The sequence below is a fragment of the Parus major genome, chromosome 6, assembly GCF_001522545.3.
Source record: "Parus major isolate Abel chromosome 6, Parus_major1.1, whole genome shotgun sequence".
NCBI classification, from domain to species: domain Eukaryota; kingdom Metazoa; phylum Chordata; class Aves; order Passeriformes; family Paridae; genus Parus; species Parus major.
The window spans coordinates 25602527-25613566 of record NC_031775.1 but is presented as its reverse complement, the minus strand read 5'-3'; the positions used below and the strand labels follow the sequence as shown (position 1 = coordinate 25613566).

At 38.9% G+C, this 11040-nt stretch overlaps 1 protein-coding gene across 4 annotated transcripts in view; it reads right to left on the bottom strand.

Annotated features, from left to right (window-relative positions):
- VTI1A (vesicle transport through interaction with t-SNAREs 1A) overlaps positions 1–11040 on the bottom strand; it is a 258961-nt gene that overhangs the window by 1321 nt on the left and 246600 nt on the right. For all 4 annotated transcript variants that reach the window (XM_015632972.3, XM_015632970.3, XM_015632974.3 and 1 more), the window contains one exon: positions 1–2038. This exon is cut by the window's left edge and continues 1321 nt beyond it. Coding sequence is in view for 2 of the 4 variants with exons in the window: in XM_015632970.3 (XP_015488456.1) it covers positions 1945–2038 (94 nt within the window). In the remaining 2 variants the exon portion in view is untranslated. The remainder of the gene's footprint in view (positions 2039–11040) is intronic.

Genomic DNA, 11040 nt, shown 5'->3' with positions numbered 1-11040 from the left:
AACGGCCAGAGCTCTGCTTGCACAGCCCAAAGCACTCAGTTTTAGCGTGCCTGAAGGCTGGAAGCTGAACACCCAAATCTCTCTGTGTCTGAGAGCCACGCAGTAAACACCACACACCTGGCAAGGAGGAAAGGAGAGGATGCCCCAGGACATGGCCAGGGGGTCCCATGACCTCGTAACAGTGCAGGGCCATCAAGGTGAGGAGCAACACCTCCTGAAACCTGGGTCTGGACTACCCAGGAACTTTGGTTCCAGCACCATCCTACAGTCAGTGACGTGAGCTGGTAGAGACACCCAGCATATAAACCACTTGTAAACTTTCTTGTGAGCTGCATGTAACATTCCCGACAGCAGAGCTGACCCTACATGCTTGCATTTGTTTCAATAAGTAGAATTTTCCCTGTGGATCCTTTTACTCTACATTTATCACCCTCTTACTATGTTTTAGCTGTGGCATCAGTACCACATACTTTTAACTGAGTTATTTGTTTCCATGTAGGGAAAACAATGACACATTTAGGGCCAAAATCAGCCTCCAGGGACAGCACAGCAAATCAGCAGAGTCCACAGGAATGCCAAAACCCCAAAAGTACTAAGGCACAAATGAAAATTTAGTGCTCAGCTCCTGCCTAATGTGGGGGGAATTTAAAAGTCACCAGATTTTTGTTTCTTTGAATATCTTTCAGAAATCTTTTATGGCTTAAGTTCAAGGGCTTAATATTCCTCTCCATTTGCAATATTTGTAAGTAATTGCAAATAATGAATTTAAGATTTATTATAAAAATATGAACTTTATCACATCACCAGTGAAAGACCTTTGTTGGAATTGCAAGCTTAAATATAAGCTAAATGACCTCAACCTGACTAAAGGGAAGCACAGCTATTAGGAAAAGAGAAACAGCTCATTTACACACAGGTAGATGAAACTATGATATATTATATCAGCTAAAAGCATATATAAATTAACATTTTTACAGTTTCTGTTTAAAAAGAGGAATATCACATCAGAATTTAATACACTCAAAATATTCCAACATGCAGTCTCAACACAGTCAGGCCAGTATTATAAATCTAGATTGTTTAATGCACAATGATCACTCATTTGTTGCTGAACTATTACTTAGGATCTCTTTTCAATCAGCAACAAATAGATAAGTATCTTTATATATCTTCATTAAGGGCCAAGTGTGTAATGCTTATCAGTAAATATATCAACACTGGAAGATTTAAAAGAGATTCAACAGATGGGCTGTAGCCACAACTACGTTTTAGGTAAGTGATGTGTTTTCATGATCTTGATGAAAGTGGAATTGCTTTGAATAAGCAGAAAAGAAAGCCTAACTTTAAACAAAAAAATGTTAAATTAAGTTTTGGATTTACATCATATATTAAGCACCATCCTAAGGTTGCTGTCTTTTTAAAACTAGCTACTCTTCTTAACCAGGTTACATCTACTACGATAATGCATGATTGGGAGTTAGTCACAGGAGACAGGTTCACTTTCTACATCATTTGGTCTCTGCTTTACTTTTATTCTAAATCACAGAAGGTCAGATACTGCTTGATATTCATACACCCTGCACAGCACAAGGAAAGTGCAAAAACCCCTCTTCCCTCATGAAACTCTGGCAACTTACAGGCTAAATTGTCTGTGGGTGAATTCGACACACATTAAGTCTTTTTATACCGGAACAAGCCCTCACTCCAACAAATATTTAGATCCTGAAAACACTCAGATAAGGACAAATATGTAAGAAAAAAACAGCCCCACATGCCATCAACTATGCCATCAATAATACAAAATATTTTACACCACTTGCACCTGAGTTGAAGAGTGGAAAAGAGAGGGAGACTCTGTCAGTGCAAGAGAATGATTCATGTGACCACTTTGTCTTAATTACTCAGAACAAGCAGTTTGTTGCTGTTTAGTGAAGAACAAAGATATCAGCGTCCTCTGACAGAAAAATAAATAGCCATCATGGTGGTGAAGATGATGATGACTGCCAGAACAACAATCAAAATCCGGTTTTGGATGATCCTGGAAAAAAGCAGAAGAGACAAAAAAAATGTAGTGAATAAAACAAAATAAATCAAAAGAGCAGAATATACATAAAAATTATAAAATGAGGTTCACAAAAAAAACCTGGAGAAAAGACATATCCCCACAAATTCAGTATTCCCTCTAGCATTATGTGTATCTTGATTATTTTTTACTTCTCCCAATTTCCAGTGCTTCCAACCATATCTTTATGTAGCTATTAAATGCAACTTTTGTATTCAAGAAAGAAGTAGACTTTTCTGAATTATGCATACATTTATATACATATTAGAATAAATTATGTTTCAATTTATTAACCTTCTAAGGACAAATGAAAAAAATAGTGTTCAGTCAATGCAATCCAAGCAGGGTGGTCTGTAATAGTAAATATCATTGTATTTTTTAAAACCATTCTGAAATCTTCACAGTGGTTTTAATCTGAAAAGAAACAATTTATTAATTTTCAAGGGATTTTACTATTAAGGAAAAAGATTTCAAGGAAACACATGTCAATGAGATACTCACTTGTACTAAAATACCAAGGGAAAAGTACAAAAGATAGTTTTGAAGAAAAGGATGATATAAAGAAGCAAGTGTCAAACTGTGAAGCTTATGTTGTAAAGGCATCTCTTGTCTCTGTAGCATACCTTTACTTATGGTAATAGGCAATGTTACATTTCTATGCAGTATGAAAAAAATGGCGATTAGAGAAAATAAAAAGATGCCAGAAGTAGAAAGTCCTAATATTTTTCAATCATTTGTTGGGAGAAATTCCTGCTTCTATAATCAGTCATCACATCACTTCGGATTTTTCCTAAAATTTATAGGCCAATTAAAATTTCTAAATCGAGAAACAGCAGAATTTGAGGCATTTTATGGGAGGATTTTGGATTGTAAGAATTCACTGTTTATTATTCCATTTTCACAGAGAAGGAAGAGTATTTTCACAGGCTCTTCACAAATAGGGACTTTTGTAAAACATACTTATACATGAAGCTTATCACCAGAATTGGACAGGTATAGTAAAATAATCCCAACAACCAAGTGCAATGAAAGCACCCCAAGTTATATATTTTTTTCTTAAGCTTCTGCAAAACAAAACAAAACAAAACAAAGTCCTCAAGAACCAAGCCATGGTAAGAAAAGGCAAAACTGTTTTATGAAACATCAAATCAAATACAACTTGAAGACAGGGAGTGTAATGTGTTAAAATGAGCATATTTCATGCAGTGAAAGAGAGAAGAAACTCCAGAGAGAAGAGGGGAGTTTTTCTTGGTAAATGTTTTTCATTTGGATGCGGGTGGATATACATATAAATTATACCATAAAGTGTAAAGAAAAATGCAGTTTTAACCAACTCCAGCTCTCTCCTTGCTTACCCCCCACCTAAAGGAAAAGCAGTAAATGGATGGATGAAAACTGTCACATCAGACAGACACCCTCCCCTGTGACACTCTAAAAGGACTAGCTCTCTATCCTCCTGACAGGTTACAAAATGATCACATTTGCTGACACGTCTTCCGCAAAACTGCTTTAGTGTTTGTGTCCACTTTCCTAGCAGGAGATGAATGGGCTGCTTTGTCCTCATTTATCACTTAAAGCTGAACTAAGATCTGTCTCGTTTATTTTTCCCTTCCTCACTAGAAAGGCTCAACCACAGCATTAATTCTTTCGCGATGACAGCTAATTCAAACTTAACAGGCAATATTTACTCTGCCAAAAGGATGAGGAGGAGGGAGGGATGTTTCTCACTCTTTTTTCCCCTAAAAAAAAGTGTAGCAGGCTAACAAAATAAAGATAATTAAGGGCTTTTGGTTCTTGTTGGTTTGCACTTCAATTTAACACCTGAACTTATAAGCTTCTCTTTTGTGGTGGGGTGTGACATTCTCTGCCAAACACCTGATACAAACGATTTGCCCAGGCAAATGCAGGAAAACCAGAATATGTATTTACTCACTCGCCCTCATCACTCCTGAAAGGACACTCAGCAAAATTGAAACTCAGCAGTGAAATAGATTAAAAGCATGAAAACTCTTAAAACATTCAGCCTTAAGTAATACACAGTGCAGCTGGCTTGACAACCATTTTATTTGTGGGATGTGGGCCCCAAGGCATCCATAATGCTAATTTACAAAGGATTAACTGTGAGTGAAACTCGCTTAATCTAACACATAGTTAGGCAAAGGCACACATAACATACTGAGTGTTTAAATCAACTCCTCCTATCTCTGGCCCACCGAAAAAATCATTGCATCGTCTGACAAGCAAAACTAAAGAAAAATAAAAAAGAAGCATCAAGTCCCCCAGATGCTTTATTTTTAATACCCTGTCAGGACACACCTGATTGCAAGATTATTTATCAGTGTCCATGTCTCTAAAATACTTTTCAAGAAAGCACTGAATGAAGCTAACTACCACCTGTATCTGCTAATTGAAGGTTCACTTATGGTGTGAATCTAGGAAATACATATCAAAGTTCAATTTCTAGGAATCTGAATTAGTCTGCACAGTGCAGCAAAAGAATATCATATTAAAAGGAACAAATTAATCATGAAATAGGATGGATGTTATCAACAGACTCCTACACTGAAGTATTATATACTTTTAATATTCAAGCCCACAGTTAAAGATTAATTTTATATCTTTTAAAAAAAGAGTAACATTGAGCTTTACTGTTTTCCTTTCAAGTGAGCAAATAAAATTAAACTAACTGCAGACTGCCCAAAGGATGGGACTGGGAGGAGAACAGAGCTGTTTGGCAGCAGCAGGACAGTCCTGAGGAGGACTCAGTGCTGCCCTTAGAAATCCGTGTCTGGGAGCTGCTCCTGAGACAGAGAACACAAGTTCTGGGTGTCAGAACACTTCAGATCTCAAAGTCAACAGGCAAGGACGACCCTTCAGAGTAAAGAAAAAATGAAGAGGAAAGGGAGTTTTGAGAGATCCAAGACAGTCAAGCCAGCTCACAGTTGTAGAACAATGGTTGGCATTGGCAGGACCCATCTGTAGGGAAGCCTATAGTACTGTCACAGCCAGACACTGCCAGTGGGTATTGCTCTAGGCAAAGCATCAAGGAATTTAAGTGGGGGAGGGAGTGATAATACCAAAGGAGAAGAAAATGGGGCCTAACACTCGTTACAAAGAAATCCCAAAGGCTAACATGCTCACAAGAAGCAGATGATAGTCTTTTATCTCTATTACACCTTAAATTCAACAAAATCTGGTGTATGAGGAAGCTCAGATTTTTCTTTGAAAATGCAAAGCATGTTTACAGGGTAAATAATTTAGGAAAGAATATATACTTGAAAGAAGACACCCATTGAAACATCCATGGCTAAAATGCCTGAAGGCAAAAACTTGTGCATTTGCATGCTGCATTTTATTAAGTTAGCACACTGTAGCTTTAAAAGAATGCATGGCCAAATTAAGAGGAATGTGTGACTGAAACATCAAGGATTCCTCAAGTTTACATTATGAATCACAGTGCTGTTGATATGAGATGAATTAACCATTTAGTTGATGCAGCTTAGGCACTGAATTCACACCAAGTTCTGCTGGAGGCCTTCGTGGGAGCTCGTTAACAGCCAATGTCCACTGTTCCTTTCATACTCGAGGCTCTCGGAGCACAAGGGCTCATTCTACTTTGAGCTAGAAGAGACGAAAAATCTGTGCTTTTAAACCAAGCTCAATCTAGTTTATTATGGACAGCAGCCCAAAATATTTGGGTGCAAAACCACAGAGAAACCATAACTAAAGCAGATGCAAGGGTAATGTTAACTGACGCACTGGAAGAGCACTCTGGACTAACAACGCAATCCCTCTCCTCTCCAGTTTCCTTCTGCTCCACCTTTCCAGATGCCTGACCCTTTATCCTGGCTTCTGGTCACAGCGCCCAATCTCCAACCACTGCTGTGCTGGAGTGTGCCTCCAGACAGTGCCAAATTCATGGCACCATCTGCTTTTGAGGATCACCTCCTTGCTGCACAGGGCAACCACCGCTCTGCAGAACAGGTCCCACGTGCGCTACCAAACACCGATGTTCCCAGGAAATCTGCTCCCCTCGCTCCTGCCCTGGCAGAAATTGTGCTGCCTTTCCACATTTCAAATCCCCACAGGATTCGCGGCTGTCCGTAGCTTCACGCACACATACACACAATGGCTCTAACTCTGTTTGTGCCATGTTTAGATCTGCTCTGTATAAACACAAAGCAGTTCCCAAATATGCTTTTGCAAACCTTACATTAAGGATGCCAACCGTGTTGAAACCTTTTTATAAAACTGCATTCATTAGCAGGGGAGTGCACGACATCTATATGGGTTCAGCCTGATGTCTTGCACATGTCTTAGTGCCTGATTGACCAGCATTGAATAATGATGCCTTGCCATTAAGCACTGACAGTACAATAACAATTGTCATGAAAATTAGCAATCACGGTAACATGTTAACAAAATGCAGGATATAAACGAACCAGTGAAGACTCTGGATGCATAAAGAGTGTGTCCTTAACTTGAGGACAACAAATAAAATACTGTGAAAAATTTCCTACAGAAGCTCAACTCTGACACTGATACAAATGAAAAAAAAACCAAAACCAAACAAATGGCTTGGGGGATCAGTTAGCACACATTCATTACAACACAGGGCTTTATTCTTAAAGGAGGCATCTTGAAAAATAGTGTCCTCAAGAACACAGACTGATTGATGACAGAGCACTGTCCAACAGTGTTTTACTGTAATATGTATCTATGATTTAACTAGAAGTGATTCCTATCAGTTTACTGGACAGAAAGGCTTGTTCTCTGTATGCAAAACCACATCTTAAATGGTCACTTTGAATACTTGGCTGTTGCATTTTTTGTGCCCTTTTATTTCTGGTTCACAGTTTTTGCTAACATGAAAGAAAATAGGTGCATGCAAATCAGTGGCAAATGATTTTTAAGTGTCCAGTATTCATGTGCAAATCAGCAGATTCAAACAAACACTAAGTGTGGGTCTAGTCATATAGGCAAAAATATACCAGGCAAAACTAAATGTGCATTTAAAGTAATATAGCTGTACTGACATAGCTTCTGGACAGACACAGTTATTACTATATATAAGGACATCCTTGTTACAATGAGTTTTCAAATGGAAGCACTAAACCCCACAAAGGGGAATAAAATATTGGTTAAAACAAAGCTTTAGATACATAATGATAAATCTCAAGTTCAGGGTGTATGGGAGCTGTTCAATCTTTCCCATCTTCAGGTTTAAGAATGCTTTTCTTAAATAAAAGCAACTGAAAAGAATGAGACAGGCTGTGCCAAAAACATAAAGACAATGGCAACCTACTATAATAAAAGTGTAAGAGAACCCTGCCTAGCAGAATTACAGCTGGCTGGAAGTATCTGACTTGAGGCATTTTTCATCATTAACGACTGAAATTAGCAAACAGAAATACCAGTGAAAAAAATATCTGCACAACTTGCATATGACTCCTTGGCCCTCTTCTAGCTGACCATGGAAAAAGTGAGGAATTTGGAAAACACTCAAGTTTTTTTTCCTCTTCCTCACCACAAAGTCTGAAAGTAAGTCCAAGTCTTCATGTTCTCAAGTCAGAAGACCTAATTATATTGTAATTGACATTGTATATTTAGACGTGCAGAGGCTTTGGGGGTGGTGGAGAGGAGATGGGACTCCCCATGGCTTACTGGGGACAAAAAGGCCACACTTCCTGTGGTCCACCTTCAATCTGCAGACTGTTCCCAGCACAAGCCTCTTTTGTGTTCTCTGAATTCCTTCCCAAAGGTGCCTCTTTGTAAGAACTTGGGAAAATCCATTAAAAACTGCTGAAAACTGAGCAGATAATGAAATGAAACCCTCAAAAATGGAGGGCTGGAGAATAAGAAAGGATGGGATTTTTCTAGCTGATTTTCTAGCAGGGTTTATTGAAAGAGCCAGGCCATACAGGGCACCTAAGATTTTGTTGATAGGGTGGAGGAATTGTGCAGTGCTATGTCCTCTAGCTTTAAAGTTCAGTCTTAAGGACTGAGGCTGTCTACTTGTAATAACATGGATACCAATATCTAGTTATAATATTACACTCAAACCACATCAATGTGTTTCCACCTGGGCCCTGAATGAAAGAATGAGTCATGTAATAACAGGTGCAGGGAAGTAGTCACAGTATCCCACTTTAAACATCTAAATTATATCTAGCTAATCTCTCTCAGCTCCCTGTATATATAAGCTCGAGTCCTGCTCTGAACTGCCCTCTCTTTCTCCTGGTCATATATGCACCCCAGCAGTGCTGGTCAGCTAGGTGAGCTGGCTAGGTTAGGTGAATACAACATAGGAATGAATACCTCCAGAAGCTTGAACATGGGGCCCAAGCAAGAAAGCTTGCTAGCTCTGAAGGCAAAATCACATAGAAAGGCATTAGCATATTGTAAAGTGTGTGTAATCTCCCATTAATCAGAAATATTGCACAGATGAAACTCACCAGTGAAGCAGAAGATGCTAATCAATAATTAGCCAGTAAAGACCTTGATCCATCATCTCCTTTTAATGGATCCTATATTTGCACATTAAATTTTGACCAGAAGCAAATATACTTTTCCTCTGGCAGTTTTTTTGGAGGATTAAAAGAAAGGATATCCCTCTCTTGGCTGAATGCCTACTGAAACACATTGGCCTTCCTTGACTCAACTATGTTTTCACCTTGCTGTGTCATCTTCTGACAATCCTGCCATAAAGATTAAAACTTAAAATTATTTTCATTATATCTGATGGCTAAAATACTTACGGAGAGATTTAATTAATAATAGAAAGCTTGTAACTCATTCCAAATGAACAGCATTGGAGTCCATTGTTATTTGGTAGCCAGCAGGGTTATCATGGCTTGCAGGAGCCTTCTCTCAAGGAGCTGGCAGTCTCAGAGAGTGAAAATTGTACCCAGATGATCTATGGGGTGTGTGGGGAGTGAGAGGGGACTGATTGGCCTAGGAAGGAGAGAGATTTACAGGAACAACTGGAAATCAAATGTGGCAACAGGGAAAGCGTGATCGAGGACCTCATAGATGTGGGACTAAGGGTCAAAACACAAAAGGGAAGGGTGCTGAAAGTCTTGTACTAACCAGATTTTATTCATTGCTTATTTTTAAAAACCATGGGAAAGCATTTCTGAAGGATGAAAAGTATCCTTCTGCTCCTGAGAGACCCTGGCACGGAAATCTACTCCATGCAGTTTTGATGCAACTTCAGCTTTCTCCCATCTCCATGTCCTTCCACAGAGGAAATCAGGTTATGACTGTCACTAAGAGGAACAGTGGGGCTTCTGGGGCCATGGAAATTCACCAACCAAAACAAGAGAGGGTCTAACTCATTTCATGCAAAGCACGGGCAACAGCAGATCCCTTTGGCAAGTCTAAACGACGATGACAAGCACAGTGGCAATTGCAAGTGGAAGGAGTCAAGGTTGTCTTAATCTCCAACCAGCCTTTCTCAGGGTACTGAAGTATCAAGAACAAATCACACATTTAGTCACCTGAGCATGACTAAGAACCATAGGCCTTAGCAAACATTACAAGAGCTTTAGCAAGAGCTCTGAGGGAGGGTGGATAGCCCAGCTGTCGGTGCAGTGGCATTCTTCAGCACGTCGGGTACATGAAACTCTGGTCCCCAAACAGTTAATAGGGAAAAAAAAACCCAACCCCCTTGTCAGCACTCAAAGCTAAAGCAATTATTTCTCCAGCAGAAGAAATGTATGCAAGCTATAAAATGACAAGAACGTACATGATCTCATATTGGCTTTTATGATAAATATAGTTAAATTTACATTCTGTGCAATTTAAAGAAAACAAAAATGTCAAAAGTCTGCATCTTATCAACTTCCATAATCATTAGAAGCCACTAAAAGATATCTCTTAAACAGATGAAAGGAAGTAACGTCTTTCACCCTGTCTCAATTTAATTAATGACTAATCTACAGGTTTTAGGTGTGACAAAGAGACTGGAGACTGGACACACATACTCTTCTTGCATTATTTTCTTCTTATTACACCATATTTGACTGGGCATCTTTTTGTATGGCAAATTTCCTACAATTGTCTTAACAATGTTGACCTCTTTTGTAAAAACCTGAAGGCATCTGCAGCAATTGTTCCTGAAGATGTGCTATCCAAAATGTTACCATTTCATGGCACTTCTTGAATGATAGAATAGAAATTTTTTTTGGTATATATTCATTTTTTTTTTCAAATGCTATAAAAGAAAGGAAAACAATCATGGCTAAGGCCATTTGTGAGATGGCATTAAAAGAGCCTACTCTGAGACAGATAAAAATAATGAGAATCTTTCTGTCAAGAAGGATTTAGAAAATATCACTAGCATTATTAAAATTTAATTTTTTACTGTGCTTTTTGGTTCCCCCTTTTCCAGTGATAATGAGCAGGACTGCACACCTCCACAATGCTAGTACTTGTTTTGAGCAATAAATTCAGCCTTCCAGTCTGAAGACATTTCAGACAACAATTTTGACTGCTATAGGCTTATTTTTCAACCTTTTCAGTGCTCTGAGTCTTCCTATAAAAACCAGTTCATAAGCTAATTTACCACAAGGCCAGTGGAACAAATAAAAATCAATTTTTGCCCAACCGGTTCAGAGAAAACCTGGGAACAGTGAAGACAGAACAGTGAAAAATAAAAAGAATCGATGTATTCACAAATGGTTTACCTGATAGAGAACTATCAAATTAGTTGTCAGGAGATACTTGCCACTATGAAAGTATGTTCTTTTCAGCATGTTACAGTATTTCTATTAGGGGAGCAGAGAAGCCTCTACTTTGTCATGACCTCAGACATCTCGGTTTAACAACCACGGCGAGCCTCCAAGCATTCAGTAAAACCACAGGGCACAAAGTCACAGTGCGAGAGCCCCTTGCAGGTCTTGCAACCAGAGGGACCTGCAAGCCCAACTGGCTTAGGGTGGGTGTAAGTCTTCATGATCTCCTGGAAGGCACAGAGA